Source organism: Arvicanthis niloticus, chromosome 28 (assembly GCF_011762505.2).
Source record: "Arvicanthis niloticus isolate mArvNil1 chromosome 28, mArvNil1.pat.X, whole genome shotgun sequence".
NCBI classification, from domain to species: domain Eukaryota; kingdom Metazoa; phylum Chordata; class Mammalia; order Rodentia; family Muridae; genus Arvicanthis; species Arvicanthis niloticus.
In genome coordinates this window covers 9,397,664-9,411,973 of record NC_133436.1, presented here as the reverse complement: position 1 = coordinate 9,411,973, position 14,310 = coordinate 9,397,664, and the positions used below count along the sequence as shown (strand labels likewise).

At 44.9% G+C, this 14,310-nt stretch overlaps 1 protein-coding gene across 1 annotated transcript; it reads right to left on the bottom strand.

Annotated features, from left to right (window-relative positions):
- Positions 1-8,845, bottom strand: Tagap (T cell activation RhoGTPase activating protein). Its single transcript, XM_076926679.1, has 10 exons — positions 8,689-8,845; positions 7,876-7,960; positions 7,732-7,785; positions 7,384-7,450; positions 6,056-6,222; positions 5,354-5,515; positions 4,841-4,950; positions 3,351-3,546; positions 2,658-2,772; positions 1-1,994 (listed from the first exon to the last, which is right to left on the bottom strand). Exons 2-10 carry the CDS (start codon positions 7,900-7,902, stop codon positions 745-747), a joined length of 2,148 nt encoding a protein of 715 aa, XP_076782794.1. The 5' UTR covers positions 7,903-7,960; positions 8,689-8,845; the 3' UTR covers positions 1-744.
- Between the last annotated feature and the right edge of the window lie 5,465 nt (positions 8,846-14,310).

Sequence of the window (14,310 nt, the reverse complement as noted above, 5' to 3'; positions counted from 1 at the left end):
TAAAGGAGGAGGGCAGTTTATTGTGAATGATAAATAAACTGCACCGAAGTCTTATACAAGATTCCCCAGTGCATACAGCATTGCTTACCTTCACACAGCGGCACAAGACATCACTGAGCTGCAGAGGCTTAAAGCGCTCTGCCTGAGCTAATACTGACAGAATGTGTTTCCACCACGCCACCCACATTCCATTAGATAATCATCAAAAGACCTTCTCCCAGTGTGGCTGACAGCTCACACACCAAGTACAGTGTCTTTCAGTCTGTCCCCTTCTACGATGCTGTTTAGTTGTCACAAGCCTGCTCAGGAGAAGACGCATCAGAGGCTCAGACATTTCCGCCTTCATGCAGCTCACGGAAAATGTGAACACAGGCATGACATTGGCTGTAACATTAAGACAAGTAAAGATTCCTTTTCTAATCAATAGAAACAAGCGCCTGAGGACAAAAAAACCCCAACATATAGAAAGTATAGAAGTGCATGCACTAACGGATGTATGCAGACACCCTTTGCATCTGATACCTTGTATATAATACATTTTATACATTTACTACATATTGCACAAACCCGGTTACACACAGACACGATCTGGCGTCACCGTGTGAGCTGTCCTCACAGAGGAGAGCTCGACACGACATTCTGAATAAGCTTATCTCTGACATTTTTGGGAAATAGAGTCAACCGGTAGTTCTCTTGCAGTCGTACCTTCACACACAAGTTAGCCATGGTACAAGGTTTCCACTCCTAAATGTAGGATTCTTTGGCACAGCAGAATTGGTCGACCTCAAAGACCAAGTGGCTGTGTTGTGGCCCGAGACAGTCTAGCTTAGCCTTTTGCATGGACTCGGACATTGTCCTCAATCGGTGCAGTTCAGATCTCCCCTGAGTTTCTACAGAGACATGGACAGTCTGACTCTGTGTCCAGTGCTCAGTTACAGAAGACAATCTGTGTCCACCAGGTGTCCCTTCACTGAGGTCATTTCCATGGTAAGAAGGCACAGGAGGCACTGCTGTTCTCTGCTCGAACATTCTTGCCCTCATACTCCCAACTGTCTGGCCACCGTAGGCTGTGAGTCCTGCTGTCTGGTAATAAATGGCCTCTTCATAAGACGGTGGGCTTCCTGGCTTCCTCACATCTATCAACTGGACCATGTTATCGACTGACAGGGCCCAGGTTCCAGACAAGCTGAAGCCCAGAGTTGTTTGGCTTTGGATATCTGACTCATTTTCCTGGATGATTCTGCCAGCAAGCTGGCTCTCTTTCCTCAAGTCCTTCTGGAGTTGGTCTCTAGAAAAGTCTTTGGATTTCTCAGACCCAGTGCTGGAGGTCCGGGGCAGCACTTTCTTGTGAGACGCAAAGGAAAACGACATGGAGTGCTTTCTAATTTCCCTCTGGGGTTTGGTCTTGTCTGTCTTGGTTGTGAAACTCTGGTGTCTGGTGAAGAAATTTCTCTTGGGACAGGATGGAGAAGGCACAGGTGAGCTGTCCAAAGATTCGCTTGGGGGGAAGCTGGAGAAAGCTTTGGGTACAGGTCCCTGTGGAGATGCTAAAACTTGGGTCAAATTCTTTACCTTCAAATCTACTTGTCTCTTGGGTTTGCCTTCAACTGCTGGGAAGACTTCCTCTGTAAAGGGATCTTCAGCTTCATCACCTTCTGAACAGGAGGAGGCTTCCTGGGGCAGAGCGAAGCTGTCCTCACTCCTTGTTAGCTTTTGCTTGGTTATTGGGCCCATGAGGCACTCTCGTGAGGGTGACATGTTGGGTTCAGAGAACCGCCTGTCTTGCTGGCCAATGGAGCTTTTCAGCCTGGCTACCATGCTAACACTGGATTCTGAGCTTGATGCACAGGTGTCCCGGTTGCCCCGGGTATCCAGACCAGCCACCGTGGTAGTGGGACCCTCCAGCTGCCTGCTGGGAGAGGCAACACCACTCGTGGACTCCACATCTGGGTCATTGCTGTCATAGGCTGAATCATTCTGCAGAGTCGACACGTCTGGGGAAAGTTAAGGGAGAGTTGAACATTCTGTCCAGGCTCTCTTAGCAAACTTATTTATTGCAGGCCACCCTATTTATACCTGTGGTGCTTTGGTGGAAGTGTATTGGGGCTCAATTTGACTTCCGTCTAAAATGGTCTTTAAATGGTAAGGAAACGGAAAAATAAAATGGAGAAGGACGCAAAAGAGATTGAGGAAAGGAAGCTGACAATGGTAATCTTCCCTAAGTTCTACTGATCTAACATTGGTCCTTCAGGTAGAGCTTGTACAGGATCCGTGTCCATTTTGATGGACTCACATTCCATTGCAGAGCTGGAATTTCCTTACTCCAACCCATAGCTGAAGTTGACTTAGTAGAGTCTAGAGTTATCCATGACTCAGAATGGGAAGGGGAAAATTCCAGAGTGTTACAGAAAGTGGGCTGTGTCTGGTGTATGTGCGTGCGTGTGTGCGTGCGCGCGCGCGCGCGTGTGTGTGTGTGTGTGTGTGTGTGTGTGTGTGTGTGTTAATCTCTGTGGTTAGTGACTTCCTTACAGATTTCCGACTTGTGAAGGTGAATCCTGCTCCTAATACCAGGGATGCGTTGCATTGCTGCACGGAGCACCTACGGCCGGCACGAACTTCTCCCCAGAACCACACTCAAGTGACAGAATGTTCCGTACCTGAACTGTCAGTGTGTTCCAGGGAGTCGTCAGAAGTGATGCGGGAATGTGTCGGAATGTTCTCCCCAAATATTTCAAAGCAGTTGTCAATGAGGAATTCCACCAAGATCTTAACCTGTAAGAAAAGAGAAAATATTCAGTTTGTCAGCTTAAGTGCATTCATAAAACAGGTAGCAAAGGATGAGGACATATTGGGGTCAACTATTCAGGAAGTGGCAGAATTAAGACTAGATACTTTCATGTGCCTGGAAAGCACACTGGAATAATAAATACACTTTATTTTTATTATTATATTTTTGAGGCATGCATTTTTTTTTTTCAGAATTAAAAAAAAAAAACTTTGAAGTAACTACAATTTCATTTAAGGAAGTACTTGTCCAGATTCCTAGCTGAACAGGCAGAATGTGATACACAGAATAAAAAGAACAAAGTGTCTTTTTCCAGCTGTGGGGGTAGTGTTGTGTCTGTTTCTCTGATCTGTCTCCCAGGACAACAGAGGATGCATATATTTTGTGCTTCAGCAAATGCAGGTTTCTATGAGGGTGGAACCAGGACAAACACATCCTGCAGTTCAGACCTCCACTGTGGTCCCTGAGTCATTTGAGAAACTCAAACCACAAGCATTTCAGTGCTTGGCCTTTACAGAGAGTAGGCTCGTGACCAGGGAGTTTCTCATACAGAGGCAGGACATACCTTATTGTTCAGGTCCCTCTGGGCCTGGAAGGACAGGCTCTGGTCATTCTTCAGGGTGAGCATGTTGGGTCCGATGCAGATGGCTAGGTTGCTGGAGTCCATCTTGTTGACCTCCGCATTCTTGCTGATGAGATGGAGCACGTACACCAAGTGCCTGAGCAGAAGGAGGTTGGGCCGGGGGAGGCGGTCAGCAACCCTGGAATAAAGTTGAGGGACAATGATTTTCACATAGTTTGAGTATGGCCTCTCGGAAGGTTCCACCCAAACCAGACTTCCTTTAAAACAAGGAAGGTGCATTTTCACAAGAAACATTGTGAAATGCTCATTCAGGGACTCCCTGTGGTTGTAGCAGGGCTCCAATAGTGCCCGTCTTGATCACGTACAGGAATGTTGTTTTGTGAATCAGAGCCCACTAACTGTCACAGTCTGCGTTACATTTTGAAAACAATTTTGTTACTTCACTAAATAACTGTGTCAGAATTCTTTGTGTGTCAAGCCCTATGAGACTGGCTTCCTCACAGCGCTTTAGATAATTTTCAAATGAAGATCACCTATTTTTATATCATCCTGAGAAATCTTTAGCGAGAACTAATCTATAAAAGCATGTTTATAACCAGGCATTGCTCTGGTGATAACAAATTAGATTCTTAAATTAGATTCTTTACATTTTGATACTTCAAAAAAATGAGGTGAATCCAACACATGGGTCCTTTTCATTTCTTAGTGTTATTTTTTTAGAAAAGACTTTTATGTGCAAGCAGAAACACTGTGATAATCTTATTATTCTGGGGGGGAAGGGTATGGGCAGAAACTATCTTTTTTTCTGGTAAATATTTCTGGAAAATACTTAACCATGGGGACAACTATTGCATATTGATAAGCTTTCTGAGGTCATGGCAAGAGTCCCAGCATATTAGTGGAAGACCTCTGGGATTCTCCAGTAATACAGAGATCACACTTCCATTATAAAATGCTAGTTATTGGAATTTGAACTTTTTCTTTAAAAAATTTTAAAATTGACCATAAGAATGGAGTTTGCTATGGAAATTTATGAACAAAACAATTTCTTCCAAGTTGCTCGGTGGTGTCATAAGAGTTTATGAGAGAACAGTGGTTGGCGAGACATCAGTTAATGACATTAAGGATAACTCTTGTTGTCTAGCCTGTGATAAAGCATTCAGGGGTCTGAGCTCATCTTGTGCCTTTTAAAACTACTCCTGCGTTTAGGTTCCCTGTCATCTTGGGATCTCTGAGTACTGATGTTTATGCTCTGCTTTTTAAGAAGTGTTTTCTCTCGTTTGGGTAGAACTGCTTCCTCTAAATACCCAGGAATTTTTCTGGCTTCCACGATGGGAGCAGACGGGCAATTCCACTCAGGTTTCCTGGCCCGCACAGTTTCCGTGAGACAGAAAGGAATCTTGAAGCGTATGCACAGTTTTATGAAGGATCGAAGATGGAGGCCTTGCCTCCTGCAGGGCCAGAGAACTTACTGCTTCAGGGCCTCGATTCTGTCCTCCTCGCTGGGCTTCTCCAGGGCGCCCATCCAGTCCTCAAAGAGGTCACAGGAGAGCAGCTTCAGGGGGATTCCTCGGAGGAAGTCCTGGAGGGAGAAAAAAGTGCATCCAAGTCACATTGCTGTATTTACTTCCTTTAGGGAGCCCTTCCAAATTCACAGAGTTCTTAAGAACCCACCAGTAACCAGCATAGTAAGATGCACTGTCCTTAGGTAGGTGAAATCTGGGGAGACCAGATTTATGAATGGACTTGGCCATGGGGCAATCAAATAATGTTTTGAGAGAATTTCATGCCACCCTTTCTGTTGAAATCCAGGATCGTTGAAACAGAGGCGCTTGTATGAATAATGGGAAGTTTAATTGAGAAAAAACTAAACTCCTAGTCCAAGCTGCCTTTGCCTGGCAGGGAGCAGTGCCAGGCCCGGGTCTCCTGATGAATTTGTCAGCGCGCCCTCAACAGGCCATCTGGTGCAAGTGCCGCAGGCTCACCTTGAAGACCACAGCCAGGAGGTGCACAGGGAGCTGGTTCAGATTCACCGAGCCCCCACCATTAAGCTCCTCCTTCAGCTCCTTCCGGGCTTTCTCGCTGGCAGCTTTCCTGAATATTCCTTCAGTTGAAGGACCTTTAAGGCAGAGGATGGTGAGGATGTCCTGCGGGAGCAGACACAACATCAGAAAAACGGTCATTTGGTGATATCCACACTGCTGCTGTTAAAGCACGGAAACCTATCTATCTGTAGGCTTCTGTTACAGGAGGAGAGACTTACAAGCTAACGAAGACAGCGCTACCAATGACGCCTTTTTACTCATTTTTTTTTTCAGACGAGGTAAAATTTGAAAGCATTAATTCTTCACATTTGAAAATTATTTTGGGCCCTCTCTTTCCTCCCAAATACTTCCATAGAAACATTAGTTTACCCCACAGACATCTTCTGTTCCCTCTCTGATGAGTTTTTAGAAGTTACAAATGTCCCACTCTCTCCAATCCACAAGACAGAGGACTGATGGAGGACCCCACTACTCAGAGTAAGTATATATTGATGGATACAGCCGGCAGACAGCTCCTCTCCTGCACTGAACTAAGTAGGGGGAGGCTTTCTTGAAAGACGATGTCCCGCGTGTTCAGAATTCCCACAGACTTTTCAGGTCCCACAGGAAAGGGAATTAGGTTTAGAGTTTACACACACCTACCTGGATGGGTCTGGGTAGTGAGTCATTCTCCCCACAGATGATTGACAAAGGTTGATCAAACAGCGACACTTTCAGTTCTGGTTCCAATGACCCAGAGAAGTCGGATGAAGGAGAGAGCTTTCTTATGAGAGACGGCCAGGACAGCACTTTCTTTCTTTTCTTAACTTCTGTAGCCAAGGAAACAAGAAGATACAGAGAAAAATCCATGTCAATAACAGGCCAAGATCCAAATTAGAACATGGATGGTGTTGGCTACATCATCCTACCTATAACACGCAGCGTTGAAAAACAAAAGTTAAAAACAAACAACAACAAAAACCAACAAGACCCACTGTTGAAAGCTCCAGAAGGCCAAGGGCATGAACTGTGATCTAGAAAAATCAACCCCAAAACAACCACACTGTTGCCAGGGTAGCCAGTCCCTCAACATCAACACCAGTGTTCCTCAAAGGCCCCACCTTTCCTGTTTTTACATTCACAGCTTTTACCTACAGAAAACTAGCGCCGTTTCAACGGTGCGGGTCAAAACCACCCATTTTAATGTATTCCTAATGAGTACAGAGAATGTGTTTCTGATTAATGGATATTATTTTAATTTATTTCTTTGAATGTGAAAGTTACAGAGAGGAAGTGTTTTGCTTCCTCTCGAAGATCTTTTAGAAGATTTTGGGTAGGGCTGACTGTTCGCCTCCGTCCCAGTACCTAGTCACCGCTAGAGGGCGCTATATCACCCGGGGAATGGGGTCGTCACCCAGACCCAGCTTTATTTCAGAAACTAGGAGTTTCTCCAAACAGGTTGCCACCAAGGCTTGGCGCTTTGCCAAGTATCCTACTATTTACATATTTTGCAAATGGAAGAAAGACAAGAATGAGAGGCTCATTCTGATACTTTGGGAGGGGTGGTCAGATCTGATGTATATCGTAATGAAATGTGTTATGAAAGATGGTAAGAAAGGGTGCCTGATTCTTCGATGTTGCAGATCAGCAACAATTGCCTCACAGGCGCTTAGGTGCCGTCTCCACTAGAGAAGGAAGCAAGGGGTGAGCATGGCAGTGTCTGTTTCTCCAGTGTGTGCATGCTTCTATCCTGAAGGCTTACAAGTCCCGAGGCTTGGCAACCCGCTTGGAAACCACGTGTGGAGCTGGGCACTGGTCATGGACAGAATCTTCCATTTACAGCTCTGGCTGTCTTAGTCAAGGGTTAATGTTCTGCGGTCTCTCAGAACACTTAGAAAACCAATTCTCAGTAAAGTAAAAGCCCTGTGGTTTTGCAAACCGAGAGCACTAGTTAGGCGCGCAGGAGAGATCAGTATGTTTTCAAAACTCACCAATTAGCTGGCAAATGCTGTCTTCACTCTCACATGATGTCAGCAGTGGAAGCACCTTGATATCGCCCTGAAAACACACATTTCATTTAAAATAGTGACACCCGAGGACACCCCATCTTTCTCCACAAAATGCAATGTAGCCTTTTATTCATCCTGAAAATTAAGTCAAATGCACTGATTCTGTATTTCATCTTTTCAGATCAACATTGTTTTGGAAGATCTCAATAGGCATGTTTAGTTTATAACCTGATGTTCATCTTACACTGATAATTACACAACCCAAACGAGCAACAGAGTCTTTTATCTAATTACAATGCAAATAAAAAGTTTAAAACATTACTTTCTTACCTCTGACTGACATTCAATTAATGTCTCCATGTTGTTGGCATTAAGTGTTTTTGACTAAAAGAGAGGAAAAAGGAACGTCAGTGAAGGTCCTTCGACTCTTGTCTATGGACAAGATGAATTAGCAGGTACAAAGGGCTCACGTACACCATCGAGGCTGCTTATCAGCTTCATTGGAATCGAGGCTGACAGTCCAAGGAGAATTTTTGCTACCTCGAGGCTTTGGTCCTGTCTACAATAAATCACAAATGAAAAGAGTTAGAAAATAGAATAACCAGTCCAGTCAAATTCAAATTTCAAAGTCAATTTGGAAAAAAAAAAAAAGACCAAGAGCTTAAAGCTACTGGATTACTGGATGGAAGTTTTCACTTAAAACCCGGCTTCCACTAGGAAGCACCATGGGAACCTTATACAACTTTTCACTTGCCTCTTATTTTATCCAAATGCTATAAAAATTCCTACGTTTCCATGAAATAAGATAACATCAGTCTTAGTTACTAAATGTCACCTATGACGAAGAGCAGCCTTTGAGAAACGTATCCCCGAGTTCTTTAAGCCAGACGTCTTTACTACTGCTAAACTTTGTTGTGCGTTACTAAGTTCCCATCAGGAAAGCCTGAACACACGTTACAACAACTAAGACTCGCTTCTGTGAGTGCTCATACATGCTGTATTAAAAGCTCGGCACTCTGATGTAACCCAAGGAAGACAGAAATTTATCTCCAGGACACTATATACAGTATACAGAAACAAAAGATAATATTTACAGAATCCCTAACCCCCCAAGTTGCAGCTGACACACGGCCACCGAGCACTCTGCATTCAGAGTCCTTCTAAGGCTGACCAACATTTCTCAGTAGAGCTGTTTTTAGTGTTACTGGTTCCCCGAGACTTCAGGGACCCAAGACCCTCAACCCATAAGGCAGTCTATGTTTTGTCCTGTTAGTCTGCAGTACTTACCCAGAGAGAGTCTCCAGCCAGAGCTCTTTTTACCTCTGGCGAACTGTGGAAAACGGGAGACACAACATGACACTCTGACCCTAGGAATCCACCCACAGAGACAAGGCACTGGAGGCCCTCAGCCTCATGTGCTGAGCGTTATATACAGCGGGGGCGGGCAGGTGGAAACTCAGAATATTACTGGGGCCGGAAAGAACATCATGGGCTGTCACATAGCCAGAGCCAGCCAGAGACTGCTCCGTTCTCACTTCCTCATTCCTTTTAGGGCAGTGCCGGTTCTTTCCGAGCCTGCCCCCCCCCCCGCCCCAATTGCCACCCCCATTTCAAAGTAAAAATTTCTATAAACTACTAAGAGTGGAAACCATGAACATATTGAACACAGGAGGTGGCTCTGGTTAATGTCAAAGGTGGTGTGTGCAGAATGAAAAATTTTATTATTCTGTGTTTAAACATTTTCTTTTTGAATTGGTCATGCCGGCCCCCTCCTTGCTTTGAGTATCCTGTTTGGGTTGCGACTGCCTTTCACCCACCATCCTCTCCATCCACCAGGACTGGATATTAGTTGTCACATCTAGGTGCAGGGTGTTGCTATGAAACCAGGACAGAGATGGAGGGATGACTTCCCCTCTTTGAAAATTACCCTTGGAAGCTGCATTAGTTTCTTTGGAACTAGGGGAATTGCCCACTGAGAAATGCGTTTATTTCTCATGTAGAGAACCACACAGCCCTAAGTCGATTGTGAAATACAGAGGCAGTCAGACGGATATGGATGTGTTTATTTTAGGATCAACAACTTTTCAAAGTGGAGTAAAAGTGTCACGTGTTTGTCAATATGGTGGCATCTTTGGAAAATTTAAAAGAACAAAGTGGTTTGAAGTGTAGATGCCGTAAATTATATTGCATGTAAAATTGCCCTCCAATCTCACGTTTTCTGTTACATTACCTCCTCTTCTTCCTTTGAGACCAAATCAGGACCTGTGCAGACATGAACTGAGATCACACCTCAGGACTATGGCTTTGAATGTCCCACCGATAATTTGATGTTTGGTTCTGCAGCATTCCACTGGATTGTCTAAGAGGTTATGTTTTTGGTGCTGGAGATTAAAACATGCCCCTCAGAACACTCTGACTCTGAGCTGCACCCTAATCCAGGATTGGTCTTGGGCTTCTCTAATGTCAAGGGCACTGCTACTCTGGAGAAAGCCTTCTCTCTTCATCGGGCAGAAGGCTCTTTCTTGGCTATGTGAAAATGGAACCCACTTTCCAAGATGCTTCATCTTAATTCCGAGTTCTCTTCTGAGATGTAGAGCTCTTAGACTCAGCATCTGTAGCATCCCCCAAAGAGACAGCTCAACTCTTCTTGAGATGAAAGGTTTCTGAGCCTTGGTGTAAACATTGTTCTCCGGGATGCCAGCCCTCATTCTTGGCATTACCACCAACTCTGCATACGGTCCTGAGGTTAAAATGTGAGCCTGATAAGTCATACCTAACACCTTTGTATGTGCTGCCTACTTGTATCTCAAGAGTCTCGTTGCACAGTTTTCAGCACTCTGTGCTGAAGTATGTCTTCTTGTGTCACAGGATGGACAACTAGAGTTCCTCTAGTCATAATTGCTCAAGTCATCCAGCTGGGCCTTCCGATCCTGAGTGCCAAATCGGCCCATGCTTTCCCTCAGGGTAACCAACCCTTCATGTGGTTCATTAGTGATTGAAGGCAGGCCACCTATACCTGCTTTGTCAAGTCAGGGGTCCTCATGAGGAGCACTTAGCTAGCAGAGACTCAGATTTAGGACATAGTCCTCAAACTTCAGATTTATTATCACTTTTGTTAATAATAAATAAAGCACAATTTGACCAATCAATGATGTGGTGACCTGCAGAAACAGCTACATCAACAATTTGGTGTGCATGCATGTGTTGGGTACATGATATGTGTGTGTGGTATGCAATGTCACGATTCTGCACAGGTGTGCTTATGGAGGCCACAGCTAAATGTCTTCCTGTGTTTGTCTTATTTTTGAGACAGTGTCTCTTTACTGGACATAGAGTGTCTACCAATTTGTCTAGATTGATTATCCAGTTGACCCCCTGTCCATCCTCTGCCCACAGCTAGGGTTATAGAAACATACTGCCATGCTGGCTTCTCCATGGGTATCAGGGATCTAAACTCAGCTCCTCATGCTTGAGTAGTAGACCCTTATCCATGGAGCCGTTCTCCAGACCCCTACATTGACAAATTTGTGCCTATAACTCTCCATGGACCAACAATGTCCAACTTTTAGTAACTAAGGGAGATGTTGAGTTACAACCCCCTCCTGCCCCCCCCCCCCCCAATTCAGCAGTAACCATGGCAACAGAAAAGAGTAACCTGGGACCTCACATTTCTAAAGCAAAAGAATGTTGGCTTTTATAGAACCCCACTGTTGATAACAGACCCAGAGGAAAGGCATTCATCAATATCGGCACCCCTGGAGAGTCCAACAGTCAACACCTAATTAATAGATACATTTGTGTGACTGTTAAGAGAGCCATCATTGGCAGATGTTCCAGCTGTGGCACTGAAAAGTTCTTTTATTGATATGGCTCTTCCCAAATGCCATGCAGTAGGAGTAGAGGCAGAAATAGAGCTGTCTGCGGAAGACAGGCCTGTCCCCTGATTCTGAAGAGCTCACAATAACACTGATGGCAGTTTTCATAGCAGTAGGAACATTTGCAAAGACAGTGTGACATTTGGAAATATTCTTGTCTTTATTTTTTTTTTTAAAGATTGAAAATAAGATTTATTTTTATTTTATGTGGACGAGTGTTTTGCCTGTGTGTATGTATGTGCACCATGTATGTGTGCACCTGGTGCCTGCAAAGAGGGCATCAGAGTCCCTGGAATGAGAGTTACAAATGATTGTAAGCCTCCCTGTAGATGCCGGGAACTAAATCCAGGTCCTGTGCCAGAGCAGCCAGAGCCCTAAAAATGTGGCCCGGTCACATTTTTCAAAGCTGAAATGATATATGTTTGTTTGTTTGCCTTTTACGTTTTCTCTCTCTAGCCCATTTCTTCGAAGAACAAGCTTGTATCCTCCTGTGTGACACTTCGTCTTCAGTCGATGGGAAGGAAACCAAGTGGCTTTTGCAGGGTCAGGTTGAAGAGACCTCCCCGAGAACCAAACTTGTAACCACACTTCCAATTCCAGGACTCTCGCCACCTGGTTCCTGGCTCTAACCAGCAATCTTCACCACTCCCGGCTCGGCTCTCACTGTGGCCAGTCTATGAGGACAGGAGGCTCTGCCGTAGGGGTCACGCCTCACACAACTGTGGTGTGTCTGTGTGTTGTGGGGAAGTACCTTTGTTCCTTTTCCAACTTCCAGTCTCAGTGACCACTTCTGTTTTGCCTGTTGGTGCACAAGACCTTGCAAATCATTTACCATGAACTCTTTGTCCTGCCTAGCTGGGAAGCAGCCTCTCAGGGTACTGGTTCTCAACCTGTGGGTCGTGACCCCTTGGGGAGTGGTGGCAAATGACTCTTCCACAGGGGTCACACCAGATCTCCTGCATACCAGACATTTACATTACAATTCAAAGCAGTAGCCAAGTTACAGTTATAAAGGCGCAACAAAAATAACTTTATGGCTGGGGGTTCACCACAACATGTGGAACCGTATGAAAGGGTCACAGCATTGGGAAGATTGAGAACCACTGACCTAGGGGCAGCTCCCTGTATCCCTCAACCTCATTCCCATTCCCATCAACAGTTCTCTGCACAAATTCCTGCTTCCCCAAAGAGTTCATGGTTTCCTTCAAGAATTCAGCACCACCTGTCTTAGGGCTTTACTGCTGCGAACAGACACCATGACCAAGGCAAGTCTTATAAATGACAATATTTAATGGGGCTGGCTTACAGATTCAGAGGTTTAGTCCATTATCATCAAGGCAGGAACATGGCAGCATCCAGGCAGGCATGGTGCAGGAGGAGCTGAGAGTTCTACATCTTCATCTGAAGGCTGCTAGGAAAAGACTGACTTCCAGGCAGCTAGGATAAGGGTCTTAAAACCCACTCCCACAGTGCCACACCTACTCCAACAAGGCCACAGCTACTCAAACAAGGCCACACCTCCAAGTAGTGGGCCAACCATACACAAACCATCACACCACCCCAATACCTGGCCACCTACGGATTGACACAAAGGCCAATCTTCTTGAAAATTCAAGTTCTGAATGATTGTAAAGGGGAAGGCATCCTTTCCTATACGTTCTTCTGACCCCTGTCATGAGCTGTCAGCCTACTGCCATCCACTAAAATCACCCTCCAGTTCTCTGCATCTGATAAACTGATGGTAGGCTCATCCTGACGTCTACCTGCTAGAAATCCTATTTTGGCCTTGAACCTAGCTGAAATTCCATCTTCTCTTCCAAGAGACTCTTCCAGGCTCTTCCCCCTTGAACAGAGTCTCTAGAGAGCAGGTAACCGTGGCCACTTGATCCTTTTACATTTCCAGACTCGGGTTTTACAGGAGTCGCATTGCATGTCACTGTTTTTCTACAAAGACTGTTTGAAGAAATGAGAGCATGGAAACCTCACTGCGAATTTCTCAAGATTAAAAACTGCAGGGCTGGACAGATGGCTCAGTTGATAAAGTCATGGCAAGTTCAGATTTCCCACTGTCCTAGGGACATCCTCCTCAGATGACACAGAAGAGGCCCTGGGAATTAAGACTTAGAATTAGGGTCTGAGATAGGAAAGCAACCACAGTCTGGTTAGCCTTATGGGCCCTGAAGCCAGACTGGGTCTTGGCTGTTACCTTCCAGTGATAACTTGGGATTCAGGATGCTGCACAATATCCTGGCCTCCCAAGGTTTTCTTTTTGTTTCTAAATACGGTGACTTCTTATCTGCTTTACCCCTAAGAAAGAACTGAGGACTGTTGTAGAAATATTTAATCTCAGTCAGAAGAGAAGACGCCATGGGGTAAAAATCTTAAAATCATGCATGGGCCATGAGAACAAGCCAATTGGAATCAAGAGTGGCCCGGATGGAAGATAGTAAGTAATAACTCAGGGTTATCAATAGGATAGTAGATTCTAATAGTGCAGAGGGTAAGATATCTGTCCAGCTTTAGTGCTGATAAAGGCTTATTATAAATTAAAGGTCATGTGTGTCTTTTATCTGGGAATGAATAGTCAAAGGTGAGATAGAAGCCCCTGAGTGAGATTAAATATTTCTACAACATAAGACAGTTGATAGGCAGGCAGTAAACTACAGGAGAAAGGTGTTTAACCACCCCTGAGGCTCAGAGTAAGAGCCTATCTGGGCCAGAATAAATAAAGTTCACAGCTCTCTCTCTCTCTCTCTCTCTCTCTCTCTCTCTCTCTCTCTCTCTCTCTCTCTCTCGATTGGAAAAAGTTTGCCCTCTATCCAAATTTTAACTCTTTTATTGAACAAGGATTGCCTAAACTTCTCTGAGGTTTGCTGGGATGCCAGCATCCCTCAAAGAATGCACAGCATCACTGGGTCGTGTGGAATCTTCCCTTGTGCTAATGAACGTCCATGTTTCTTCAGTGGCCAGCACATACGGCTTAGATTCCCACCTCAGATATTTGTACAATCCATTTGTCTTTGTGTCAGAATGT

Excerpts from the sequence above, each read along its gene's own strand:
- Tagap (XM_076926679.1), bottom strand. The coding sequence starts at position 7,902 with ATGAAGCTGATAAGCAGCCTCGATGGT. Across the intron at positions 6,223-7,383 it reads CAGCATTTGCCAGCTAATTG|AAGTTAAGAAAAGAAAGAAA; the intron begins GTGAGTTTTGAA and ends CCTTGGCTACAG. Across the intron at positions 2,773-3,350 it reads AGAGGGACCTGAACAATAAG|GTTAAGATCTTGGTGGAATT; the intron begins GTATGTCCTGCC and ends CTTTTCTTACAG.